The 15261-nt window shown below is 50.4% G+C and overlaps 1 protein-coding gene across 5 annotated transcripts in view; it reads right to left on the minus strand.

Annotated features, from left to right (window-relative positions):
- Nucleotides 1-15261, minus strand: part of NTRK3 (neurotrophic receptor tyrosine kinase 3) — a 384145-nt gene that overhangs the window by 357767 nt on the left and 11117 nt on the right. Inside the window, exon 1 of one of the 5 annotated variants that reach the window (XM_077871694.1) lies at nt 3685-3880. The exons of the other annotated variants lie outside the window; for them this stretch is intronic. Coding sequence (XP_077727820.1) covers nt 3685-3731 — 47 coding nt within the window. The 5' untranslated portion in view covers nt 3732-3880. Of the gene's footprint in view, nt 1-3684; nt 3881-15261 lie in introns of those variants that run through there. 5 annotated transcript variants of the gene reach the window in all.

A 15261-nucleotide genomic window follows, 5' to 3' on the forward strand; every position in this document is an offset into this window, starting at 1 on the left:
GGGCTGGGGAGTGAGGGGTGGTCCCATGACCTCCAGGTGCAGGCTGGACAGGGAGTCTGGAAAGAGCCCAGACTAGGGTCCATGACCATAGGCGTAGGGAGCACGGGCTCTGGGCACAGACTACCTGACTCCACTCCACTTCGCTGCTCGCTAGCTGGGTGATCTTGGGCATGTGCCCCAGTTCCTTCATCTGAACAACAGGAATAAATAATGCTCACCTCATTCAGGTGTGTAAGGATTAAAGCCACTGAAGGAAAAGCGCTCAGCACACAGCCTGGCACATAGTAAGCACCCAGGCTCAGTGACACCGTTACTACTGCTGTCATTATCACTGTCATCATCATCATCATCAACAACAACACTAATTCTTAGGACTTCTACAGCCAGCAGGGGATAAGAGCATGTCCAGATATTCCAAGATGACTCAAATCCATGCATGGACACCGGCTGCTCCTCCAAGTATGTTCACATGGACAGAGATCTTGATCATGGTAAGACTGGATATTGTGCAAATTCCAGTCTTATTCCCCCTTAACAGAGCATGGGATGTTGGAGAAGCTATTTGCCTTCTCTAAAAATGGAACTGTGAGATCTGGCCTTCCTCGCAGAGCAGTAAAAATTTCCTCTGAAAAGCCATTTGAGGGGCACCTGGGTGGTAGAGTCAGTTAAATGTCCGACTCTTGGTTTTGGCTTAGGTCATGATCTCAGGGTCCTAGGATGGAGCCTCTCATCGGGCTCTTGGCTCAGCAAGGAGTCTGCTTAAGACTCTCCCTCTCCCTCTGCCCCTCCTGCTCATGGTGCATGTGCTTTCTCTCTCAACTAAATAAATAAATATTTAAGAAAGAAAAAGAAAGAAAAGAAAAGAAAAGAAAAGAAAAGAAAAGAAAAGAAAAGAAAAGAAAAGAAGAAAAGAAAAGGAAAGCAAAGCAAAGAAAAGAAAAGAAAGAAAAGAAAAGAAAAGAAAAGAAAAGAAAAGAAAAGAAAAGAAAAGAAAAGAAAAGAAAAGAAAAGAAAGGAAGGAAGAAAGGCCATGTGAGTATAGGTGAATGTTTATTTTAATACTCCCCATTATTAATAGCCATGAAACAGCCAATCTTCTTATGCTCTACCAGGGTGTCCACATCGTGACTTCTATGACCTGGCAGCATACCTGGTTTTGGGAAAACCTTAGAGCAAGAGAGGCGTGATCCCACCCACAGCAGCGGTGAGGTGAGGAGTGGGGCGAGAGGGGCAGAGAAACCAAAGGACCTTGCCGATAAAGACAAAGGTAAGACGTTTTTAACAAAGTCCTCACAAGTGAAAGCCCCTCTCCCAAAGAAATGGTTGGAAGCCATGGAGAAGGCTGGCTGGTGGCCAGAATAGGTCCCCTTCCATAACGAGCATCCTTGCTGCTTCCTCTACCGGGGCCACTTCACAGACTAGGGCCCCGTCAGTGACACCCTATATGAGAAACATCTCTCATGAGCACCACGAACTCAGAGCATCCCCAAGAGAAGTCACCATGTCCCCCATCACCTATACCTGTTCAAGGCAGCAGTATTTCCCCCTTACCCAAATTCTGGAAACCTCAGTCTCCCTTAACACCTCCATCCCTCACGCTCAACAGGTGTCATCAGAGTTGTTTGAAATTTCTGCATAGTCTTTAAAACATTTTCCCTCTTCATTCCCCTAGCTTCCCACATCACCCATCTCTGAGACATGAAAGTGCCTCCTGATATGCTTCTCCTCTTCCTCAACTCATGCACACCTGACATTTAGGCTCTTCTTCTTAAAAGACAAATCAAAACGACCTGCTCCGGTACGTGTAAATATGCACATGCGCACGCGCGCACACACACACATACACACACAAAGGTAAGGTTTCATGCATACGTTGAATTTATGCAAATTTAGCTCTTTGCGCCCAGAAAGAGTGAGAAAAAAGTAATAACTATTTTTAAAACGCTGGTGCTTCTGCCCCCATTTCACTCAATGAGAGCATCTGTTAGAATAAGCAGGACAGACATGCTGTGAATCCGCTGTCCCCCCGCCCCACCCCCAGCCGGTCCCAGCTCGTAGCTGCCTCTCCCAGTGGGCAGAGTTTTCGGAGATCTTTCTACTTTACACACCGACTCTACTACAGGACTTGAGGAAATCCACCAAAGGATGAAAGTCTGGGGCTAGGAGTGATTTCTCGATTTTCTACTTTCTATTATTTCTAATTTTTCATCAGCAAACATATTTGAACATTTTTTAAAGCCATTTCAGCTTTTTTTATTGAAGACACTGGTCCTAAAATCCTTCACTGGCTTCTATTACTAACCCAGTGAGGTTCAGACTGTGTCAGCCCAGCAGTCAAGGCCTCCCCAAGACAGCCTGGCAGTTCATCCATCAGCCCCCAGGATGGGCCCTGGATGCTCTTCCCTCCAGGCTGACGGGGACCTGGCATTTTCTCTGAGCAACTGGCTGGGCACAATTGCTGTATGCTGCACTTTCTGCCCAAAACATCCCCCCTTTCCCTCCCTCCCTATCCGGACCCAACCTGTATGTGAAGGGACACATCCCCCCCATCACCCAAGTTCACCTAAACCGCACCCCCCCACACAAACACACACACATACCTTTCTATGACAACAGATAGTCACAACTACCTAGGTTCTCCTGATGAACATGTCTGGCCTCCCCCCTCTGTTGTAGCCTCTGCAACATCTCTGTAACACTGATCCTCCAGTAATGGGAGAAAGTGAAGTGGATTCAATTGGATTGAACCAAATTGGACAGCCCTGGTTTGACTTGGCTTGATTCAATCATGTTCTTTAACTCAAAGTTTTAGTAAATTTGGCAAATAGGCTTTCAGTGAGTCGCTCGTAGGCAAATTGGCTATTTGCTCATTGGTCCTTTGGGCAGCTGGGCCTCTAGTCACTTGGCTCTGGGAAACTGGCCTCTGAGATGTTGATCTCTCTTCTGACTTTTAGCAAATTGGCCCCGAGCAGAAGGTGACCATCTTTGGGGGGAAGAGCAACCTGTACCAAGAAGTGGTCTCAGAAGTCGGCAGAGGACCAGGAGAAGCTTCACTGTAGCCCCTGGGTGACGCTGCAGACATTCCTAGACACCAGCCCTGTGCCAGCTGGGAAATGTTGGAGACCACTAAAGAGTCCTGGTGGGGAGGTGTCCCTACCCCCAAACATCCAGGAAATCATGCGCCCAGCCTCAAGCTTCCGTCCTAAGGATGAGGACCTGCTCCCAGGCTACACTCACAGTGCCAGGGCCGAGGGGGTGCCCCACTGCCCACTGCCCCCTGCCCCTACCCTCCCCTGCCCCAGAGTGAAAGTTTGACTAAAGCTCAGCGTCTTTGCTTTTATAAATCTCTGCCTTTTAATGATGGCTTCAAGGCTGAGGGGAAAAAGGACCATTAAACTCACTGAATAAGTTAATGGGGCAGAGAGAATCTATTTCGAAGCCACCCCAGGCTATTTTCCTCTGGAGCGAAAGCCTGAATAAGCAAAAAGAAAAAATTAAAACCGTAGAACGCATTGCCAATAAATAACCCCCAGTGTAATCTCTCAGCATCCAGGACTTCATTTCCAGCGATATTATAATGCAGATCACTTGTAAAACACCTCTGCTTTCAGAGTTCCACCTGCAGTGGTGACTGGGGGCTCATCATCTGCCCGGGCCCTCCCGCTTTGCGGAGGCTGCTCTTACCTGCACCGCGGGTCCCTCAGGCACCCAGGTGAGAAACTGGATCCCATTGGGTTAGCCCAGGAAAGATGGCATCCTCACAAGCGAGGACCCCAAGACCCTGCTCTCCCCCAAGCCGTAGAGACTCCTTCAAGGACTTCCTAGTGGTCGCCTGCCTTCTGGGTCTGCGGCCCGGTCCTACCGTCCAGAAACCTGACACCCCCTCTTCCCTCTGCACAGACCAGATACAGAACCTTGGTTTCTTTTGCCTGGACAGCTCCTCCTCTTCAGAAGACTCCTCTCCTCCTCCTCCTCCTTCTCCCCCCACTCCACTCCCCCCCTGCGCCCCCCCTCCCCTGGCTTCCCAGTTCTCCTTGGCCTACTTCCCCACCTCCTCCAGGGAGAAATGGGACCTCCCCACAACAAAGCCAGAAACAGGGCTCGTAGGGCTGGGGAAAGCACAAATAATTAATTAAATAAGTAGAACTCCTGTTGGTAAATGTTGAATCCCACTAGACACACGTTGTTTACTCTTTAATATTTAAACATGTTAATTAAATCTCTGAATAAACAAATATATTGGAGCGAGTGGCATTCCTGAGCCGGCGCTCCTTGCTGCCACCTCAGGGGGTGGGGACCCTCCGGGGGAGCCCAGGCCTTCTCTGGGGACTGCCGACGTTGGTGGGCAAGTGGGGTCCAGGACCACGGCCCCCTCCCAGGCCACGGGCCAGGCAGCTGGGCTGAACTTCTAGTGAAGGAAGGAGTGATAGACTGCCCCAGTCCCCCCTGCACCTGCCTGCCCCTCCCGAAGTCCCCACGCCACTTGTCCTCAGCATGAGCTCTCCTCACCCTCTCATTCATATGTTGGTCCAGGCACATGCTGGGCCCTGGAAAGAGCAGATAAACGAGACTGAACCCCAGTCCTCAACGAGATCCCAGTCCTTTCGAGAAGCCCATTTCCTGGGGCTGGCATGGTCTGCCTCCTCCCTGCGTCTCCAGGCATGAGGAACTCTCTTCAGCTCTGCAAAGCCTCTCCTGCTTCTAGGGCTTTCTTCATGCCAGTCCATCCACCCAGAATAGCCTCCACGGTGTCTGCCCCTCCTGTGTGGTGAGTACCTGCTGATTCTTCAGGTGAGCTGAGCTGTCCCTTCCTCTGGGATCCCCCACCCCCCCAGAGCACCCCAACCAGAGTCCCACAAGCCCCTGTGTTTCCCTGAACACATGTACTGTACCCATCACTTACGATGTAAACTGGATCACCTCCTGCTGCAAAGAAAAACCCTCCAAGGCCTCCTATTTCTCTCGGATTAAAATCAAAACCTCTTCCAGCAGCCTGAAAGGCCCTGTGAACCTCTCTGACCTCATCTCTGCTCCTGGGCACTCCGCTCCATTCCCTCTACCCTGCCCCCAACACACTTCTCCCCACTTTCCTACCTCAGGTGCACACACACTGGAACATTCTACCTTCCAGGCCTTCCATAGTTCTGCCTCTTTCATACCACTCATGCCAGAGCTGCACAGTCATTTCAGAGGATACCCTGCCCAGCCTCCCCTGAAAGCAGCTCCCAATCCCCCAGCTGGTCTTCACCTCACACCCTTCCACTCAGTTCCTTTGTAGAACCCCTGGCATTCACCTGAATGACTTACATAAACACCAAAAGTCTCCGCTCACTGAATTTCCAAGCCAAGAACTTGATCTGTCTTGCACCTCACAACATTAGCAACCCAAGGGAATGAAGACCGCGTGTGTGTCCATCCGTCACCCTCACGATCCGTGGGCTCGGGGGGGCTGGCCACTCTACCCTCTTGCTCCACACCCACCTCGGACAATGAAGGTATAAAGTGGACACATGCTGGTCTAGAGCCTCTCCACACCCCACATCTGAACACTCAGCAAGCAGGGCTCCCGGCTACATCATTTCAGGAGGAAGATAGGGATCCAGGGGTCCTGCCTGGCATTCATCTGTCCATTGCAAACAGGACCCAGACCCAAGCCCTTAAACAGGCTGCATGACTTGGGTGTCTGGGGAACCCCCATGGCCGACAGCACCTGCTCACAGATCCAGCCCTGCCAGAGAGCACCAAATGCCCACCGGGCTTTCACTTTTATGGTGGCAGAGAGTGAGGGACGCCAGCAGGTGCCCCTCAGAAGTCAGCCACCTGCTATTTCTACCTGTTTCCATCCTGCCTCAGCAAGAAGCGGCACATCACAATGCAAACTGATGGGCTTTGTGTCACATGGGATCCCAGCTCTGCCACCGATCCATTTGGGTGACCTCGAACAAGTCATGCCCCCCGCTGCCCCTTAGTTTCCTCATCTGGAAGACAGAGATAGGAAAGCACCTATTTCTGAGTCATGGACAAGTCTATCCTATCCCAGATTAATCAAAAACAGTCCTATTGTGTAAACTTGGTACAACCACTTTGGAGAAAGATCTGGCAGTATTGTATAAAGTTAAATATAAATAGATCACACCATCCAGAAATTCCACTCCTGGGGATAGACCCGAGAGAAATGAAAGCATGTGTTCACAAAAAGCCTTGTGCAAGAATGTTCATCGTGGATTTACCCATAACAGTCCAAAACTGGGAAAAGCCAGGGCTCCAACAACTAGGAGTTTCAATAAACACACTCAAAATATAAAATATAAAAATATACCATAAAATGGAATGGTATCCAGCAATAAAAAGAAAAAAACAGACTATGTTATCTCCAACAACATGCATGAACCCCCAAAACATTTTTTGCTGAATCTGTATTATGTGATTCCATTTATATGAAGCTGCCAGTCAGGCCAAAGTCACCTATTCTGGAAAAAATCAGCATGGTGACTACCTCTGGGGAGGTAGGGGCAGATTGGGAAGGAAATTTTCTGAGGGAATGGTAATGCTCTGCATTTCACTGGGTTTGAGTTCCATATGGACACGCATTTGTCAAAACTCAGAGCATGTACACTTGAGATTAATGCATTTCATTGACCTAAACACAGACTCCAAAGAAGACAATGAAAACCAATCTTGAACTCTAGTTTAACAATAAACATGCTAAAGTAATTAGGAGGAGTGTACAAACATCTTCCATTATTCTGAGAGGCATCCGAAAAAAATACGGTTGGTAAATGAGTGGATAGAAGGACAGACAGATGGACAGACCACGTGATAGAGCAAGCACAGTAAAAATATTAACTGCGGGATCCAGGTGGTAGGTATGTGGATGTTCACTATAATACTTGCAAATTTTGTGTACGCTTCAAATTTTTCATAATGAAATGATGGAATACGAGAATCATCTTTACTTACATTCCCCCAAGGAAAACAATTCCATAGGCTCATTCTTTTTTTTTTTTTTTGAGATTTTATTTATTATTCATGAGAGACACAGAGAGAGCTGTAGAGACATAGGCAGAAGGAGAAGCAGGCTCCCCCCAGGACCCCGGGATCATGACCTGAGCTGAAGGCAGATGCTCAACCACTGAGCCACCCAGGATTCCCCATGGACTCATTCCTTGGTGAAGCTCTTACTTCCTGCAAAGCAGATCCCCAGAGTCAGCCTGTGTGGGTCCCAGCCCACTGCTATTTGGGGGCGGGGCAGGGGGAGGGATGTGTGTGTGTGTGTGTGTGTGTGTGTGTGCAGGGAGCCTAACTTGATGGCTGACACTGTGCGGTGCTCACTGATAGTAGCTGAAATAACTGGTTAATCACTTAATTAATAAGAGCACATAGTATATTTGACATGAAGCTGTTTTGCTTCTTTACAATCTCCTAAACAGGAGACAATCAGAAAACTGTCTTCCTGGGCCCTTGTCAGGCTATGCACTTGCTTCTTCCCTTTACCTAGCTCTGCTTCTCCCATGGATGCACAACTTCCTTCAGAGAGCTCCTTTGTTCTCAAGGCTGACCAAGCAGTTACACTTAGAGCACCTAGCAGCTCGAGACACCAAAACTTGAGAAAAATCCAACTCCGATGAACTTCTGCAGGCTGCTGCACTCAGGAGCTCTAAGACTCTATTTTAATATCAGCAGGTGTGTAATTTTTTTTTCTACCTTAAAACTGTTGAGCTGTTCTATGATGAGCTGAATTGTGTCCCCCACCCCGACAAAATTCCTCTGTTGACAGCCTAAGCCCCAAGACCTTCCAAATATGACTATATTTGGAAATGAGTCTTCAAAGGGGTGATTATTAAGTTCAAATGGGGTCATTAGGGTTGGCTTCATGCAATGTGACTGGTGTCCTTATAGGAGAATAGGAGACACACACAGAGGGAAGACCATGTGCAGATACAAGAAGGAAGACAACCATCTACAGGCCAAGGAGGGAGGTTTCAGGACAAACCCACCCTGCCGACACCTTGATCTTGGACTTCCAGACAACTCCAGAACTGTAGGAAAACAAATTTTTGTGGTTCAAGTTAAATACCCCATTTATGGTATTTTTCTAGGACAGCCTTAGCAAACAAACACAGTGACTGAATGTTGTCTTTATTTTAAATGAAAAATCTGTTAGGTATGATCATCTTCTCATTGCTTGCAATTTCTAAAGTGTTATCTTAATGAAGAAGAAACAGGGGCACCTGGGTGGCTCAGTGGTTGAGCATTTGCCTTGGGCTCAGGTCATGATCCCAGATCCTGGGATCGAGTCCCACACTGGGCTCCCTGCAGGGAGCCTGCTTCTCCCTCTGCCTATGTCTCTGCCTCTCTCTCTGTGTTTATCATGAATAAGTAAATAAAATATTTTTTAAAAAAAGAGGAAACAAAGGATCACCACATATTGAACACCATATTTACCCATCACTTGGACTTAATGCATATTATCATGTTGTCATACGTTCATCTCAAAAAGAGAGAGAAGGCAAACATCACAGGTAAAGTTAACAGCCCCCTGCTTCCTCTCCCTCTCCCCCTGGAACCAAGGCGATCATGACATTGGTTTGTAGCCAGTCACAATTTTATCTTCTTACTACATATCTGTGTTCATAAACAATATGCTATATTGATCACCATCTTTCTTAAATTACATGTATGGTATATCATTCTGCAACTTGTTTCGCGGGTTTTTTTTTTTTTCACCAGCATTATGTTTTCAAACACAGCCACGTCACCATACAGAGAACAAGATTTTCACTGTGATTGCTATATAGCACCCCATCATATCATCATAGCAACGGAGCCCAGTTCCTCATCTCCTCTTCTCCCCATGACAAGCGAGCTTGTGCCCAATCGTTTGCTCTTGCACATGTGGCTGCGGTGAATGCAAGAACGGGGGATCTGAAGTGACCTTGGGTTTGACTCCTAACCAAGCCATTCACGTGTGTGGCCTTAGGGCAAGCTCTTGCTTTGTCTGGTCTCAATTTCCTCATCTGTGGTATGAGAGCAACTCCCCGTGCCCATATGGCTGAAATGCCACATAAACTGCCCAACCCAGAGAAAATGCTCAACTGACAGTAGCTGCTCTGTGTGCTGCAGAGGCTGGAAAGCTAGATCAATCAATAAACACAGGTCTGGACAGCAAAGAACATCCCAAAACTGGGACCTGAGTGACAGGTAGGGCTCAGGTGATCAGAATGAAGGCCAGAGGTCTTCCAGGCAGGAGAGGCAGCCTGACCAAAAGACCAGGAGTGGGAAATGCCTGGGGATGTTTGGGGAATACACAGATCAGTGTGGCTGGGACAGGGTGCTGGTGGGGGGTACAAGATAATGAGGTGAGACGCTGCAGCCCGAACATGAACACAGGAGTCTGAACTTTACCCTGGGAGCAACTCAGACCCAACCAAAGTTCTCGAGCTGCAATTATAGAATTACTTTCCTGCCTCCCAAATAGTTCTAAAAAATCAACTGGGAGTCTAGAAGAGAACCGTGAAAAGCATAACTGTGCTTTCACTTCTCAACTACATACTGAATTATGTGCATCAGAGAACGTTCTGGTCAAGTCCTGTAGGAAAAGGTGAGGGTGGGGGCCGGGGTCAGCATGGAGCCAGGCCCCATATTTGGTGTGCAGAGAGAAGACATGAAAGGAGCATGGAGAGGGAAGCCGGCACTAGCACGTGCCCTGTCAAAATGGGCTTGGGAGCGGGTTAGTGTGCTTCTAGAATGGGGGTATTCAAACTTTTCACAACCTGGGAAAATTCACCAAAAGCATATGTGGGATACCATACCGGCTCTGATCCCCAAAGAGTACACCCTGAAAACCATCGATGCAGCTGTCATTATCAAAGTGTGGTCCCGGGGCCAGCAGCATTCGCATCACCGGGGTACTCACTAGAAAGGAAGTCCTCAGGGCCCTCCACCAATGAGAAGCAGAAATTCTGGGGTGGAGCCCAGCAGTCTGTACTTTAGCAAGCCCTCCTGGGGACAGGGATGCATGCACAGGTGAGAACCCCGGGGAGCTGTACCCACAGCCCTCCCACACACACCAGGCCACTCCTGGCGAATCCTTCTGCAGCTTCAACCCACTCCAACCTTCTACCCTGTCCCCAACCACCTTGTTCAAAATAGGAGAGGTCAGGGCCAGAAAGGGCCTGAAGGTCAACCATTCAGGATCCCTGGTTTTTTGTGGAGTTTTTTTTTTTTAAAGATTTATTTATTTATTCACGAGAGACACACAGAGAGAGGCAGCAACACAGGCAGAAGGAGAAGCAGGCTCCTCACAGGGAGCCTGATGTGGGACTCGATCCCGGGACCTGGGAATCACACCCTGAGCAGAAGGCAGCAGCCACTCAACCACTGAGCCACCCAGGCGTCCCAGGATCCCTGGTTTTAAGTAGAAGAAAATGGAGTTCTAGCAATGGCCAGTGCCTTACCCAGACTCACCCAGTAAGTTGGTGGCAGTGACAGGACCCCAGAGGTCCCTCTATTCTGCCCCAGGGCCCTTACTCAGAGGACATTCTCTGAGATGTGGCTGAAAACACCTGTGCCCACAAAATTCAGGAATCTCAACTCAGCTGGGTCTCAGAGACCCCTTCAGGGAACACAGAAGAGCACAGTACTGTGTCCTACCGGCCAAGAGGTGTCCGGGAGCTTCAGGGCTCTGGCGGGGCCCAGAACTAAGGTGAATAGGGGCTGGCAGGAAGGAGAGAGCAGTGATAACCTGGGGGGCATGTCAGGGACTCTGGGGTAAGTTCAAACCCCAGCTCTGCCACTTACTAGCCAAACAACTTACCAAGGACAAGTTCCATAAGCCTCCCTGGGCACAGTTTTCCTTTGCCTTCCTAGAACGAGGCTGATAATAGTACCTGCCTCAGGGGGCTGTGCCAGGAATGACACAGGGATAAAATAAGCCTGTCCCCAGAAGAGTCACTGGAGCAGTCACCGCAAGGGTTGGCTCTCACCGGGATGAGTTCTGGTTTCCCTAGGAGACACCTCCAACAGGCTGCTCTGCTGAGGGCAAAGCCCGAGGCCCACAGAGATACAGAGGAGGAGGATGTGCCCAGCGCTCTGGGCAGAGGCCTGTGCACTGTCACCAGGCTGGGATCTGTGAGAGATTCTGCAAGAAACGCACCCATCCTGTTCAATGGGTCTTGACTGAGCACCTGCTAGATCCTGGCTACTGGGGGGTCACACAGCCGAAGAAAACCCCATCCCTGCCTGCTGAAGCTCATGGCACAGGGGAGAAACAAACGGATGAAGGAGTCTGATGCCTTCTAGGGCATGTGGATGGAATGCAAGGGTCTCAGCCAGACTAAGACCCTGGCCGTGCCACCCTCTTCTGTCCAGCGACACACCTGGGCAGGTGAGGACAGACACCAGGAAAGGTAATGGGGTGGAGCCTCAAGGCCAGAGCACACCTGACCAGAATCCAGACCACAACAGCCCTGAGTGAGTGACCAGCAGAAAGGAGGCAGGTAGGTAGGGCAGCAGGTCACCTGGTGGGACACAGCTCACACCCCAGGATGGGGGCGGGTGGGGCGGGGAGGCAGGGAGGAGAACCAGTCATTTGCGTGGACAATGAGGGAAGTGACTCTGGACAATGAAACCTGAACAAGGTTCAGGAAGGAATAAGATCATGCTTTGCACACTGCTGCCTCCTCCACGGACCCCGAGGCACTGCCCCACCAGGACCCAGGGCAGGTTCGGCAGCAGCAGGGCAGAGTGGGGACCGGGTCCTGGGAGAAGGAAGCTGAGGCTGACCCCGCCGTAGCACAGGAGCCAGTCTCTGTGTCCCAGCTGGGCATTCACCCGGCCCTGGCTCTCCTCCACACACCACAACGAGGAGAAAGGCTGACCCCCAGATCACCCTCCGAGGGGACCTTCTCCCTGCAACTTGGCCTGGTGGAGGGGGCTGCTGGAGGGAATCCGGCTGCACCGCTGGCACACCTGGCGCAGCTCCCCTACAGCCCGGAGTAGATCCCAGGATAAGGTCCAGGCGGCTTCCCCTAAAAACCACGGGGCGTCTTGTGGACGACAGCAAGGCCACGGGCTCAACCTCGCAGCCAGAGCCTCGGCTCTGAATGTAACTCCCCTGCTGCCAACGTCGGATGGACCCGAAGACAGGTGAACCCCGAATTCTTAAATCTCCACTTAAAAGCAAGTGCGCCCTCTCCCCCGCAGAGAAACCCACGTTTTCACCGATGAACAGTTTTCTTTAAACTTTACATCCCACGTGTTTTCTGGAATTCTGCTCCTGCTTCTCCGGAGACTGGCCTTTATGCTGTGGCTGCTTTAGTTAGGGCTCGCCACCCCGAATCAACTGGAAGTCCAAGAGAGAAGGGCCGGGCCCCTTATTTTCTCCGCGGGGTGTCCCAGGACTCAGTGCTGTGCCTGGCACATGGCTGGAGCCTGGAGCTAAGCAGAAAGGGGGGGCTCCCCCATCTCCCGACTCGGGCAGCAGGAGCGGCCAGGCTGGCCTAGGGCGCACGCCTCTGCCCGTCCCTCCCCCGTAGTCCTGGTGCCGGATGGGCCGGGCAGGAGGCGAGCAGGTGGCCACACAGTCGGGCGCCCCAACGCCCCAGTGCAGATGCAGCTCAGCCCCCGAGTGGGCTAAACACACCCCGACACTGGCCATCAGTGGTCTCTTATGCACTGGGAAGACAGTCCTTAGAAAAGTGGAGTACTGGGTGGCTCAGTGGTTGAGCATTTGCCTCTGGCTCAGGGAGTGATCCGGGGCTCCTGGGATGGAGTCCCACATGGGGTTCCCCGCAGGGAGCCTCCTTCTCCCTCTGCCTATGTCCCTGCCTCTCTCTGTGAGTCTCTCAGGAATAAATAAATTTTTTTTAGGAAATTGGAGTACAGGCCTTCTCTCCCTAGGGACAACAGCCACTGCCCCGCAGGACACAAGGCCCCCCCAGGGAGGAGGGAAAGCTGAGGCCACAGGCCCTTCCTCTCGCCTCAAACTCACTGCCAGGGGCCCCAATGGGCCCCTTTCTCTACCTCCAATTGCCTCAAAGACAAGGTTTCTGCCAAGGGAAGGGAGGAGGACTATACCCCTCCTCCACACCCCTACCCCCCCCCACTTCTCATGTTATTTCCCACTTGGTGTCTTATCGCCACATTTGTTAAAATGGCTGCCACTTAAGAGGTGGCAAGCAGTCAGAAACACAATCTGGAGCAAAGCTGATACTAAATAACTTCCTGAGCCTGGCATGTCTGCCAAGGCTCCCCTCCCGAATCACAGGTGTGTTAAGGGAGAGGCTACACAAGGTGAGGAGCAAAAGACACTTCGAGTTCAGCCTCAGAAACATGCCTCTGCCCCGGGAAGGTTCCTTCCTTCTCCAAACTGCCTGGCATGTCTGCACCAGTGAAGACTGATGCTTAGCACTTACCACGAACCCCCCTTCCCCCATGATCCTAGGCACCTCCAACAAGCATATGCAGATCAAAGGGCAGGAAATAATCCCGGACACTCAGATCCAAGCTGCCAAAGCCTCTCACTCAGCCAGCCCAATGGCGCCTCCCCTTGTCATTTTCCAGGTATATATACTGAGACTCAGAGGTCTGAGGCCAACCAGACAGCCAGGGGGTGAAAGCATCTCCCAAAGAGTAGCACCCAGGAAACATCAGAAAGAGTCTGGTTGTTAGACAGCAGGATTGGTTGGCTATGATAAAGCTACTCAGCTGGACACACATGCGCTGTAATACGTAACCTCACACCACTGGCCCAGACAACATGCATTCCCAATGGCTATCATCACACTCAAGACCTTAGAGAATCATCTCTAACCGCTTGCATGTGAAGAAGAGAAATTCAGTTGACAGACCCCCCCACCGCTGAAGCCCATCTCCCATGATGCAGTTTCAATCTCATGAGCCCCAACAGCACCCACCAACTCACCCACAATGCCCACTACTGCCACCCTACCCCAGCTGAACACACTGCTGTTCTCCACTGCAGCCACTGGGTGTCATTGTTGCCTCCCCCCCCCCCAAGCGAACTGGAACCATCCAGCACTCATGGGCGGGTCAAAGGACTCCATCAAGTCAACAAGATCCCACAAATAACTCCTGCACTGTGTCCCAACTTCTTCCTTCTTCCGGAAAGAGACTGATGGCCAATCATGGAGTACCCATCATGTTCCAGCCACTTTCCACACATCATGTAATTTAATCCTTACAGTAACACCTCCCAGTAACACCTTACTTTGCAGGGGAAGAAAATGAGACCCAGAGAAATGAAGTAACTGACTCAAGTTCAAAAGAAACAAGCAAGGGGAAGGGCAAGGACTGGAACTTGAGTTTGATGCCAAATTCTATGTATGACCTTTCCATGCCACAATTCAGCCTCCCTTGAGATATCAGACTCCGAACTATGGGCTCTAATTAAATCAAATTATTTTTGCCATGGCCCTCAGAGATGCTGGCACCTGGGAGAAAGCCACATGCAGCTTTGATCAAAGGCACAATCCCAACAGGGCAAGCGAAATAGCACCTCCCTCCCTGCAGACATCATGGTCTAGTGCCCTCTTGTGGCTGAACATGGAACTGGAATGAATGTGGATGGAAGGCCCTTGAGGGTGGATTGGAGGACTCAGAGGTCACCTCCTTCCCACTGGATTCCTCAATTCTTTCTCCCAGGGCTGGACCCAGAGTCCCATCTGTAGCTGTCAGGCTTAGTCAATTAAGGGAGCCTGGAATGGGATCATCCAGTGAAGGGAAGCTACTTAGGGCAGGAATAGCAGCAAGACCACATGGGTGCAAGGGTCTGGTGAATTAGTCTGCAGAGAAATTTCCCAAGTCCAGAGTGCCCGGGACCCTCTGCCACTTGGTATCCCAACTGAGTCTATCAGTGGGAACCATAACTATCTCCCTGTTCTTTTGGTAGATATGTGCCTTAGCCATTTCGGGGTTTGTTTGTTTTTCCCAAATACATACCATCTTCATCTTTCTACTGTTTCCTTTAGCTTTGGCCAGGTTCTGGCTCCCCTCATGTAATTTCCTCCAACCCCATGCTTCAAGGACCCTGAAATGTCACTGCCCATCACCTCTGCAAGACTCCCATCGCACCACCTGCCAATTTGGCCTCTGTGTACTCATCATATGCCAGGCGCTTAGTATAATCTCATTTAATCCTGGCAACTACTCTACAAACATGGATATGTTTAGCCTGATTTTTCAGAAAAAAAAAAAAAAAAAAAAACGAGGCTCAGAGAAGTAAAGTAACTTGGGTGAGCT

The sequence above is a fragment of the Canis aureus genome, chromosome 2 (genome assembly GCF_053574225.1).
Source record: "Canis aureus isolate CA01 chromosome 2, VMU_Caureus_v.1.0, whole genome shotgun sequence".
Classification (NCBI taxonomy): domain Eukaryota; kingdom Metazoa; phylum Chordata; class Mammalia; order Carnivora; family Canidae; genus Canis; species Canis aureus.